This window comes from Anneissia japonica, unplaced genomic scaffold, assembly GCF_011630105.1.
Source record: "Anneissia japonica isolate Jap-2015-1 unplaced genomic scaffold, ASM1163010v1 scaffold1065_len1792383_cov172, whole genome shotgun sequence".
NCBI lineage: Eukaryota > Metazoa > Echinodermata > Crinoidea > Comatulida > Comatulidae > Anneissia > Anneissia japonica.
In genome coordinates, this window is record NW_022684135.1 from 1,435,071 (window position 1) to 1,448,295 (window position 13,225).

General features: G+C 34.9%; 2 protein-coding genes across 2 annotated transcripts in view; both read left to right on the forward strand.

Annotated features, from left to right (window-relative positions):
- LOC117103671 overlaps window positions 1-9,016 on the forward strand; it is a 24,706-nt gene extending 15,690 nt beyond the window's left edge. The window contains exons 13-20 of the mRNA XM_033244271.1: window positions 1,370-1,551; window positions 2,462-2,656; window positions 3,368-3,498; window positions 5,430-5,589; window positions 6,317-6,489; window positions 6,719-6,827; window positions 7,805-7,836; window positions 8,789-9,016. Coding sequence (XP_033100162.1) covers window positions 1,370-1,551; window positions 2,462-2,656; window positions 3,368-3,498; window positions 5,430-5,589; window positions 6,317-6,489; window positions 6,719-6,827; window positions 7,805-7,836; window positions 8,789-9,016 — 1,210 coding nt within the window. The remainder of the gene's footprint in view (window positions 1-1,369; window positions 1,552-2,461; window positions 2,657-3,367; window positions 3,499-5,429; window positions 5,590-6,316; window positions 6,490-6,718; window positions 6,828-7,804; window positions 7,837-8,788) is intronic.
- A 762-nt stretch (window positions 9,017-9,778) lies between these two features.
- The window catches only part of LOC117104035 (polycystic kidney disease protein 1-like 2), a 20,290-nt gene continuing 16,843 nt past the window's right edge, over window positions 9,779-13,225 (forward strand). The window contains exons 1-4 of the mRNA XM_033244690.1: window positions 9,779-9,791; window positions 10,750-11,011; window positions 11,807-11,932; window positions 13,062-13,215. Of these exons, the coding sequence (XP_033100581.1) occupies window positions 10,828-11,011; window positions 11,807-11,932; window positions 13,062-13,215 (464 nt within the window). The 5' untranslated portion in view covers window positions 9,779-9,791; window positions 10,750-10,827. The remainder of the gene's footprint in view (window positions 9,792-10,749; window positions 11,012-11,806; window positions 11,933-13,061; window positions 13,216-13,225) is intronic.

The following is a 13,225-nucleotide window of genomic DNA, read 5'->3' on the forward strand; positions in this document are numbered from 1 at the left end:
GGGGGGGGCTAGTAGAGCGAATCGAGTCTCACTTGGCTGGGGGCCAGGGGGGCCACCTAGGGCCCCCGATGGGGAAGCGAAGCCCCCTGGAAGCCACGGATATTTGACGAATTATGGCAAATTTTTATTACTTATTTGATAGGCATCGAGCTACTATAATATGACTTCATGTAGGCTATGATTTCTAATGTCGAAATCAGCTTCCAAAACCAAAATATTTTGAATAAAACAAGAAACAAAGAGTATGCAATGTAACCATCTAATTTATTTTCAAATCCCCATTCTTGAAAGTGAAATTCTACATTTTGGAAATTTTGCATTTGTCGACGCTGTCAAGGCCCAGGTTGCTTCCCCTATCACGATATATTCAAAGCATCATGACGCTATCCAAACGAGCATTTGTCATAACAGAACGCAAATTATTTTTAATTAGACTCGTTGAACTATTATTATTATTATTATTAATTATTATAATTATGCTAATAATAATTATTATTATTATTGTGATGAAAAGTTAAAAATAGTTTAATAAAAGTAAATAATTTTTTTTATTTGTTTATTCCCCGACAAAATGTGCTCGTCCTCCCCGACGGGGGTGGGGAACATCCCCAGCACCCCCTGGCGCCACCCCTGATCTGGATCCTGCGAACCGTTAGATAGTGTGTGTGAGCATAGCCTAATAGTTCTATATAAACTATTAGGCTAATAATCCACAATTTCTAGGATTCGAACGCCTGTGAATTCGATTGTAATTGAAATTAGTGTTTGAGTCTAAATGTGATTCCAATTTGGAATGATTTTAATAAGTGTTGTTGAGATTATATTTTTAATGGAATTGTGTTTGAGTGAATCTTGCTTGCCGGGTTGTTTATCTTTACCCAGGATTAAATGGGTAATACCGCCAAATGCTGGAAAGATACGACTTAAACCGGTCATTTACTGCTGTGCATGGCGGTCGTCGGCAGTTGCGTTTCCATAGAGAACGCAATGCCACGACTCGCGCGCAACGGATCGTTTTTAATAACGATCCGTTCAAACTGCTACCGACAGCAGACGGAGTCGCGTCGTCTAACGCTCACAGGGAGCGGAGTTAGATTCGTCAGCCGACAGTTGTACATACGATGCAGTGGGTGCCCGTTGTACTGTGCGGGAGGTTTGGCGAATCTCCATTGCAATGTCTGAACTGAGTACAAACGAATTAGAGATTTAAACTCCAGTTTGTGAGTTCAGAACTCTCAAGTTGACTACATTTTACCAGAGAATATATACGTATATAGTTGTCTAAGATTTTACTGTCCATCAGTAATAATAATAAATAAAATAAAACAGCTCTATTGGTTTTACAATTTCGAATGTCTATTTCATTTAGTTGGGAGATATATCAAGAAGTCGATGAAGTGTTTGAGATGCTAGATGGAAATGAAGTGCAAAAATATTCAGGAACAGGTACAAATGTTTCCAATTTATCCATCGAGCCAGGTTTGTTTGAGGAGAAGAAAAGATACCGTGTCATGTGTATGGCTTCAAGAAACCACAATTTTGTAAATTATGGTAAATAGATCTCTTCGTTCTCCTTTTCTTGTTTATTTTCTTCACCATCACTATCATCATCATCAACATAATAATAATAATAATAATAATAATAATAATAATAATAATAATAATAGTAATAATGATAGTAATAATAATAATAATAATCATAATAATTATAATTTAGATTTATATAGCACCTTACACTAATAAAAGCCCCAAAGCGCGTAACAATGATTATATGTAGGCTATTTATTTATTTTGATTTAATTAATTTACCTTCTTACTATATTTTTTCATATATTTCTAACAATACCACCAACAGAAGGAAACAATCAAAGCAGTGGTCAGCTAACCAGATAGGCGAGCATTTAAGGGCAAATTCTCAGCGGGTTACATATATCACATGCACCATACCTACCAGAAAACGAACTAAAAGTATTGCTCTTCGAGAAACAAAACAGCCAATCTTCATTCTTCTTTTTCCTCCTTTTGTTCATTTTCTTCTTTCTGTCAGTTTTCTAGTTCGTCTTCATATTCTACTTCTTCCATTTTTTCACTTTCTATTTAAAGCCTTCTATTGAAGGCATATTTATCGGAAATACGTTAAGTATATTGGATTTTCTTCACGTCAAAAACAACACTCACTCGTGTGAGCAACTGCATTGATATGAGGCTCATGTACAAATACTACGAGGCGATAATATACTGTTTATTTATTTATTTATTTCTTCTATACTCTGTATACCATCATGCATTATTTTTATTTTGAACCCATGAAAGTTGTGGCCATTTCTGTCTATTTCTCTATGCTCCAAATAATACATTTCTCACCATTCCCAATCATCATTAGGTGATTTTTTTTTTATGAATAACTTTCCTTAACAACTTTTTAAATTTTCAATCATATATCGATTTTTTTTAAATATAGGAGTTTCACAGCTTACATTTTATATAAACGACATCCCATTAAAAGGAATATGCAGTATTAGCCCTGTACACGGTGTGGCTACTTCGACAGAATTTCGTGTCCAGTGTGAAGGGTTCCGCGATGATGATCTTCCCCTTTTATACAAATACTCGTACAGTATTGACAATGGAACAAACTGGTTTACGTTCTTTAATGGTAATTTATTTTGTATTATGTTTATTATATTATGTTATTAAGTTGGGAGTTTACGTCAGGAAAATATCATACAAGTGATGTTTTGCCCTACCTGCAGTGTCGTACCGAATACTTAGTTACCTGGAGGTCGTGGGTTCGATTTCCACTCGAGTCACTTTTAAATTGTTTTCGCCAGTATGTGGGGACGTACTCGGTATTACGTCAGGGCAAAACATCACTCCTATGATTCCTGACCCAAACTCACATCATAAGAGCATTTGCAGTACCCCCTGCCACTTGGGGATCGGATTCACCACTATCCACCAAGCACAACCCCAGTGGTCCAGTTGTTAAGACTAGTTACCTGGAGGTCGTGGTTTGATTCCCACCCGAATCACTTGCAAATTTGGTTTGGTAGTATTTGGGGACGTACTGAGTATTCGGTACGATAACACGTCATGCATAGCAATACATCACTCCTATATTATTATTATGGTTATCAACCATAATAATAATATAGTAACAAAGGGCGGATGAAATGTTCTGAGTCAACGGCCAACCATAACTTAGTTTAAGGAACAGGAATGTTATTTAGCCACACATGTTTGTTTAAATATTTGTTTGACCTTTATTATTATTATTATTATTATTATTATTATTATTATTATTATTATTATTACACAGTTATTATTTTTATTATCTTGCTCATTATATCTACGTATGCTCTTACAGAGGAGTACGCAAACATGACTAAAGGTGTGAAGATTCCAGCTGGACCAGAAGAATATGACTACATGGTTGCGGTACGCGTGCGCGTAACTGATAGTTACGGGTCATTTGTTGAAACCAAATTAAATACGACTGTAAGTAAATGCAAAGTTATGTACAAAACTATAGGATTATAGTATGCCAAATCTAAGTCCCACGACAGAGCTACACATAACGTAGATGGTGGTTGAGCTAAGGCACACATAACAAAGGCTGGTATCTAGAAGATAAGTTCGAAAAATGTTAATTATTACACACTACGGTATATTAAATTGAGGTAAAGGTAAAGATAGAATAAGATGGATAGATAGAAAAGATGTCGAATGAAGATGTTTTATACAACGAAAAGAGAACTATTGAATACAATCAGGAAAAGGCAATGGAATTTCATTGGGCATGAGTTGAGAAGAGAAGGAGGGATTGAAAGAAAGTTCATTGAGGCTGAAATGACAGGGAAAAGAGCGAGAGGAAGACAAAGATTAAAGATGTTAGATTGGATGATGAAGAGGTTGGGAGTTAGAGATGAAAAACAGCTAGGCGAGATCGCAAACGACAAGAGAAAATGGAAGCAGAACGCACCACCATGATCCGTCCACGGCATTTGATGCCATGACACTAGAAGAAGAAAGGTAAAGGTAGGGAAATGTTCCACGGGGTCTACTATAGCAACCGTTAGGAGTCACATTAGTAGCTTGTATACTCACATATTTCCACGACAGAGGCTGAATGAGTCATAACATAGGAATGCTACCTTCCGAAAGATGTGATGTGCTCACTGGACCTTCCGTTTTAAGTCATTATGAGAGGAATTGCTTCTACCAATCGAAACCTAAGCGAAAATTGGCTCGAACCAGCGCCAATGGTAAGGCTATAGTTCAATCAATCAAACACTCGATTCGCCCAAGTCGCTTTTTTAAGGGAAAAAAGAAGAACGAAGCTCGCTGTGCAACCACAGTACGCATGTGTCACAGTATCTTAGCTGGATTTGCTCTATATTATGTTCTCACACTCTATTCACTATATTTGCCAGAACTGAATTGAACGTTTTCGAGAGCCGGCCAATTATCACTGGATAGCATCCCTTCCCTTGTTACATTCAAAATGTTCTTATCCAACAATTAGTGGCTTCCTCGATAGAGAACCTAGTCTATTTGCAAACGCTTTCTCTTCGGCTTCACTAACAGTTGGCTTCGGCGCAGTACTAAACAATATTTTGATGCATACACGGCGAAGCTCAAATTTGTCCATCACGCACGTCATCAACCCATGAATCTTTCATGGGTTGATTAAACTATAATGTACGAACACAATATCATATTGAAATGGAAACGAAATGCTGATGATTAAGCCAAGGCTAAGTATTAAAGTATCATTTCTATATTAAACATAGAATAATGAACAGAGATTGAGTATCTCTGATGTCCACCAGTGAAAAGTTGTGAGTCTTCGGACGTTGATGGCGCTGTTTCAAAATAATGTTTACTAAAGTTGGTCTAAAGTACGTTTCTTTAGGAATGTTTTAAGCATAGGTGCATCTCGGTTATCATTGTACAGATATAATGAAACATTTACCGAAAGATATTATATTTAATAGCTTTTTTCTAGAGAATTTCTACCAACTTTTTCTTTAATAATTATTCTATGTTCTTTCTTTATTCTTTCTGCTTATATTAGATAAATTGATTGGCCAATAAAAACAAGATTATACTATAATTTATAAAGCTAATTTGGCAATCGCGTGAACAACATGGCAGTATTTGGCTTTTCCTGCGCTAGCATTGTTTTATTTTTGTTTTTATGTACTTTTTAATTTATACTTCTTTAAATGATCTTTTTTTAATTGTAACTTCAATATCACTTTTCATTATGGCAATGAGTAAAAGCTTTATCGTCTGTTTTAAAAACAGACATACTAAGTCTATATGTTTATTGATTTTGCTGTACAAAGATGCAGAAATGCCTGAATTTTTTTAAATTTTTTAAATTTAATTATGAGAAATATACCATATATTCTTTGTTTGTGTAGGTTTATCCACTTAATTGTTCTGAAGAAATTATATTGGCAGAGGTTGATGGATTAGGGGATCGTATAAGAGTGTTGGCAGGGGCAGGGCAGACGTTGGAAGTGTCGAACATCGTGTCCTCTACTTCAAGTTTTCTGAACTACTGCAGTAAACTTTATGCAGGTACATAATTATTAATTACAATTATCATTATTATCATGTTATCATCAGCAGAATTGTCATCATCATCATCCGTCATTTGTAGTGGGGTTGAATAGCTTGGTGGTGAAGATGCTTCCAATCCCAGGGTCGTGGGTTCAACTCATGCCAGGGTAACAGGATTTTTTTCAAAAGTTTAATAGTGTCTAAAAAGCTGAATAGAATAGAATCAGCATCATCATTATCTTCATCAGCGTCATCATCATATAAATAACAGTCATTATTATTACTAATATTATTATAATTAATGTTAATGTTATTATTATTATTATTATTAATATCAGTCGCTTTGTTTTTAAATTATCACTGTGACGACTTGCATCTTAATAATATCCTCTCAAAGTGTATGTTGTTATTTTTTAATTTCTTAAACACAGGTGTGTATCCTGTGATTAGTTTTAACACAATAAAGATACATATTTAGCTATTACATTTCCCCGGATTTAAAATTTATAGATTTCCTTGTCTTAAGGCTTCGTTCGTGTGAATCCAGTCACAGGAGCTACACTGGTGTTAAAAAAGTAGAAGCTTATTGTAGCTTCCTTGAGCGAATAATCGCGTATAATGAATTCTAAATTCTAGTTTTTGTCATCGGTTGACTGGAACAGTCATAGCAGGGCCACCAGCGAGCAGGTTAACAACATGACCCAATCTTAGCGCTAAATACAATGATGTTTTCTTCTTTCCACAGGACAAGCATCAACAGCACCAAATATTTCTGCAATACAGATGGATATCCGAGAAGAAATGATTTTAACTCTTGGCACATTACAGCAGGCCTATAACGTGGAAGTGCTAAGCCTAATGGCGTCTGCACTTCAACTTGCTACAACGTGGCCCAACGAATTAACAGAGCGTGCACGAGTATGTACACACTATGGTTATTTTATAATTCTAGTATAAATGTTGTATATTTTTTGTTAATGGTAAGAGTGACCCTGTTAAAGTAACTTAATAAATTGTTAAAGTAACTTAATAAAAATTAGTGTATATAAAGATTTTTTACCCATAACTTCACAGCGAAAAATAATAGAACACTTATCATTAAAACGCCAGGAATTTTCTGTTACAATACCTCCTCTTGTTTTTCTAGAATGAAAGTATACATATAGCGTCAACGTTTGCAACTACACTACAGAAGGTTGAAAGTCCTTTGGCGGAAGATATTGAGGATTCAGCGAGACTCGTGTTTAGTTCTCTCGGTATGCGTATGAGTATAGACTTGCAAAATTTTGTATGCAAACAATAAAAAGAAAAACGTACTATCACGAGATAGAGGACGCTTTATTAGAGTTCGAAGCTATCCTTTTGAAGAACGCCCTCTAGTTAGTGGTACCTGTAGTACATTTTGAAATAGGATTACGTTCCAACAAAACCCCCAGAGTGGGACTTCTTGCAGCTATACTCTTTGAAGATCGGTATAATTTCCGCCTTTTATATTTCACTATTTTTATTTATCGTGTAAATGTCATAGAGGGCATGAGGATTCTTTATCCAACACAATTCCTTTACATAAATATAGTATAGTCCTGTAAAGCCGTAATGCAATAATGACATATTGTTTATTATTGTAGATTTTCAGTATTATACTACAGCCGCTCCAAGTTTCTTTCCTATTCTTCCTTATCCTTTATTTTTTTATATTTTGTGTTATATCTTTATTCATAATTAACATATTATCTACGCATAGGCCTACATTCATTAAGCTTGTATATATTGTGTCTATAGTTAACGCATTTCAATCGTTGTTCTATTTAAAGTATGCAACATATCCTGTCTCTCTAGAGTCATTCTTAGATAGGCTTATCTTCATAAGACTTCTACGAATGAATACGTTGTTGGAAGAAACAAATCAAATCTTTAACCAGTACCGTTCGTTTATTTAATCGGCAGGAAATTGTCTCTGTACCTTTAGTTAATTTTAATGTGTATGCAGATAATCATTAACTGATAAAACATTGGGGAAAGGGATTACTGTGGATTTGGTTCAAACTCTCTTTCCTTCTATTACTAATACTTCAAACCAACTTTGGGGCGATGTCCATAGATTAATAAGTATAAAAGAATGACTATACTCGCCTCCCTAGCTTTCTTCATTTTGCATATGTTCAGTAAATATCAAACCTCACCACACGACACTTTCTTTATCATTTTATGTATGTATTATTATATTCTACAGGTGCACCAACTAAACCTGCAGCTGAATATGAGGTAAGTGTGTGTATATTATTTGGGTTTCCCATTTACGGATATTTCTTTGTAAGATATTTCTTGGTAGAGGTGATTTAACTTGGAAAACTGTTTTGCAGAATATATAGGTTATATGGCCTTTAACATTTATTTAAAAATGGATTTTGCGCCGCCGTATTTATAATACACTTATTTGTCTTCATTTTATCATTACTATTAATTTTATCTTTATTATTATTAACAATAATTGTTTTTCATCGCCCTCATCATTGTCATTATCTTCAAATGCTGAGCGGTAGCAAGATGGATAAGTTGCTTGCCTTCCAATCCATGTGATCTGGGTTCATATCCTGTCATTGCAAGAATTTGTTTAATCCGCTACGAAACCACAGCGCCAATCACTAAGCCTTAGAGAAACTGTTTTTAAAGATTCATTTCATTTTGCTGTTGGAAATATCTTTTAAGAAGATCACAATATGCAGTCTTTTAACGCCAACTTAATGTCAATGGCTGCCGAATATCTGAAATCAGACGGCTTCAAATACCAGTACCAGTACCAGTACTATCGTCATTTTGTTTCTGATTTTAGCAGAGTAGGAAAAGATAGTTTATATCACATACCGTATTTATTCGAGGGAGGCGTTTAATTTTTTTTGCGTGTAAGTAATGGATACGTATATACTCAAACAAACATGTTATTGTAAATGTAACTACAGTACAACACATAATAACAGTACCGTCAAAATGTGTCATTGCGTGATCATGAAGACTTAATGATTTCAACCGGGTTAGAAAAAAATGTAATTCTACTGAAGTAGAACATTATTAGAATATGTTGAGAATTCATTTAGAGAGTGAGACACTCTAAATGAACAGCAATGATTTTTCAGAATGTTTTTATTTGGTTGTTTGAAAATAACCCAAATTTCAGCAGCGTACACTGCTTATTTGTTCAGTTATCTTTCTTCTGTAGTCTTCAGCAACGCAGGGGTTAGATGTCATCACATCTGTCATAGATACCATGGCCAGTACTATGGTAACGGGTCAGAAAAATATCAAAGTTGACGCCGATTCCATGTCTGTTACTGTTTCCATGTCATTTACTAATGGTCGACAAAATGGTAATAATATGCTCTTAAATTTTGTACGATTTGGGGTTTTTGTTTTAATCACTGCACTATTAAATGGATACACCTTTTAGACAAAAATATTTTGCCATAAAAATACAAAGCTTTAGGAGCGAATATTGATATTTAAAAAAAGTTAACGCTCCACTATAAAAAGTTAACGCTCCACTAAAGCCGTTATGTGTGAATTATACGGTGTATAATATTGTATAAAAGAATGTTATACAATAATATTGTACAAAAGTTGCTTTTATGTTTTTATTACGATGTATTTTTGCACCTACTATAATTTCTTTTTGGAAAAACAAAGAATCAAGAATTTAATCAACTCTAGTAAACTTCATTTAGGCTGAAGATGTCTGTAGACAATATAATTATGCACAATATCCCTTACAAAAACCTATTTTGCATTAAAACATATGAAGAACTACAACCATTAAAAAAAATATATAACTCCAATGTTATGCTTGAATTGCATGGCGTATAATATTAATAAACCTTATTAAAGATGAAGATGTCAGGCTCAGTAGACAATAACTATGCAACGCCTGTCTTACACAAAAACTATTTTTTCATTTAAAAAAACAAAACACTTCACTATAGCCTCTGGAATACTAAATTGTATGGTATACTATACGGTACGTCTCGTTGCATCTAGATGTGTATAAGAGACAGAACTAAACCTGCAGCTGAATATGAGGTAAGTGTGTGTATATTATTTGGGTTTCCCATTTACGGATATTTCTTTGTAAGATATTTCTTGGTAGAGGTGATTTAACTTGGAAAACTGTTTTGCAGAATATATAGGTTATATGGCCTTTAACATTTATAACCGAATTAGAAACGAGGGTATGTATTCATTTTTGTGTTGGTTGTTGTTGTTGTTGTTGTTGTAAAATCCAGATTTATATAGCGCCTACACACCGTCCTACCAGGTACCCATTTATACTCCTGGGTGGTGAAGGGCACACGTAAGTAAAGTGTCTTCTTGCTGAAGGACACAAGCAAATGTACTGGACGTCGGTCTCAAACTCCCGATCTCACGAACACAAGTCCAACAACTTCCACTGTTCTGGTATTGGTAGTTGTCTACTGGCCAACTCAGTGTTTTATGATTTTTAATCTAAAAAATATTGTAGACATCACATTGGAAAAATGTCAGAGTGTATACACAAAAAGAAATACTATGTTTGCGCACATGTGTTGACTATATTTTGTGGGCTAGATAAAATAATAAATAAAATATTAATAAGGTCATTAAAATAAAGACAATTAGACTAATACTTCACAAGCTTTTTGGGTTTTAAATGAAAGGTGCCTATTCAAAGCTTGTGCACGCTCTGTTCACATTTAAAATCGATTACTGTAACGGAATGTTGTGCCGATTACCTAATTCATTCATCAGAAATATACAACTGCAATTAAATACTGCTGCCCATCTTATCAAATAGATACACAGTCACCCCTACTCTGAAGGCATTTCACTGGCTACCAGTACTACAGTGTACTACATTTAAGATCCTAGGCCGCACCTAAAAATGCCTTCATAACTTATTAACTACCTAATTGATGTCATCCGCCTCCGCTCTGCAACTTGCACTAAAAGTGTCTGTTCTACAGTCAATCTAACTTAACCATCCCAACATTTCGTTTCAAATTTGGGAGGTTTTAGTCAGGTTGCAGCTCCTAAGCTATGGAAAGTGGTCCCGGTTGTTATTCAAGAGTCACCCTCCCTCTCTGCATTGAAACAGACTCAAGACCCATCTTCACATATTCACGTTACCTATTTTCGTATATTTTTTAATAGGTTATTGTTCAGAATAATGATCCGTTTAATCATGAAGATGATACAAACTCTCTAAGAGGCTCCGTTATTTCAATTAGCATGACAAATGACACAGGACAACCAGTATACTATGACGGTGAAATGCAGAATCCAATAGAGTTTAATATATACAGAGGAGAGGAGCAGTTTGAAGCCACTTCAGAAAACGGCACAAACGAGATCCGATTAATGTATAACGAAACAGCGATTAGTGGTCTTCCATCGGTAGACGTCGTTCTTACAGGTAATGCGTAAAGTTTCTTATGTACTGTCTTTATATTGTTGACTATAGAGTTAACAGTTAGCATGTTCAGACAACAACCCTCAGATCCGGAAGAAATCCTTTTTAATGAGAGATTAATTTGATTTACTTTTGATAATTTTATCATTAAACAGTTATCGACCAGATATATATATATATGTATATTTACAAATTTAAATGTTCAAGTCAATCATTTGAAAAAAGGTTTACAATATTCAAAAATGTGTTATTGTACAGTATTTCAATGAACTAAAGAATACATTACTGTAATGCAATAAATCACAATACGTACTCGAACAAAAACAGGACGCCACTCACTCTAAGTTTTCTTCAATACATACGTCACCAGAATATTTCTATATATAATAGTGAACTTTGGATCATAATGAAATTGATTTATTTCACAAAAAAAGTCTTCAAAACATTTTAGGCATCATATAGGCCTAAATGACAACCTTTCAACACGCACAAATAAAGCCTGAACTAGAGTAATAAAAACGTCGGACCTGATGTTGACATCTACTTCGTCTAGACCCCAATATTCCAGGGTAAAGAGCTCTATCCGAATTATGTATAAAGTCAAACGACTAAGAAGGCGACAAAAACTACATGGACAAATACAGTTGAAAGGCAAAGAAAGAAAAAATAGGTCTATGCACATACTGGCTAACTATTGCTCTGATTAGAGGAATCCTGTTTAATGCACTTTAATGAAGTTTAGCGTTCCTGATGATGATTATTATTAAAGTATCGTATTTTTGACTATTTATACTACAGATGTTCAAATGCATACTGCCATTACTGTTGAGGTGATATCATTTGGTGAAGAAAATATGAATTTTGGAGAAACATACAACTATACAATTGCTGTCTACCTTAAAGTAAATGACTCTTCAACAGGAGGCACGTTAATTATGACTTTTGATTTACTTTTATATGCATCTGTGTTATCTGGCCTGATATGTGTGCTTCTTGTGTGATAAGTGGTGATGTATAAAGTATGTACTGTATATGTCTTTATGTTTGTAATTGTGAGTACGGTACTGCATGTGACTATAGGTATACAGTTGTGTATGGATATATATGTACTTATGTACTGTATGTGTATTTCATGTACGTTTGTATGGTGTTTGTATAATTGTTCATGTGATTGTTTGCATCACTTTATTTTGCCTTAAGTTTTTTTAGTTTAAGATTGCTTTTAATTTTATATGGCTGAACAGTTTCTTTTTTACTTTTCCTCAATGTCCCTTTTGAAAATTTGAATTGTCTTTTTCTTAGCATAAGTCTTTTTTGTGAACTTTACTGTACATATTGTTTTGGACGCACCTTCGATTGAGATGTGTGCCACTGATTGAAAAGTGTAGTTCCTAATAAATTATTATTATTATTACTAGGTCTTCGGGGGACCCACAGCGGTCATAACAAGGCATCTGCACCAATTATGTCTCTTGTCTCACCTAACATTTATGCGAGGATTATTCGAGGAGCCGTGCGAACGACTCCAAGTAAAATCCAAATTAGGCCTGATTTGAACCGGGATCTTTAACAGAAGAAACCCTCAGCTCTAATGAGGCCTATTAGGGTGCTTATCAGTAGAAATGGTGCTGTAACAGTAACTTCCTGGTTTAGTGCTACCACTGTTGTTAAGGTGTTAAGGAAGAAGAACTTGAGCTCTCACAAAAATTGTCAAAGGCCTATATATGCTCCAGAGAATTCCAAAGCGTTACACGTCAAAATTTCCCGACTTTGCTCCATCAACTTTCATCTGGGCGGGACAAGTTGCCGGTCGGTTAGCAGAGACGGCGCTAACAAGGCCTACAGCCTTAAACATCGGCTGTAGTTGAGTCGCTTCCGTCGCCCAGGTTTCGATTAGTAGAACCAAATCTTCAGAGATAAGGACATGGAGGTCCATTGTACACACCTGAATTGATTGCAAATATGTACACATGAAAATTATGTCATACATTGCAATTTTTATAACATATTTAAAGATATTCTTCTTTACATTGTGTGACTATTTCTTTTTCAGATGACTCCGATGCCAACTGTACACTTGAACAATATCTGTATACCGTTGACTCTTTGGATTATGATATTGAAGAGAACCAAACTCCGTGGAATGATTCAGTTTTCATTCGAAAGGGAAATACGCTCTGCTTCTTCCCAAATGCTATTATGAACAAGTCTGTATTA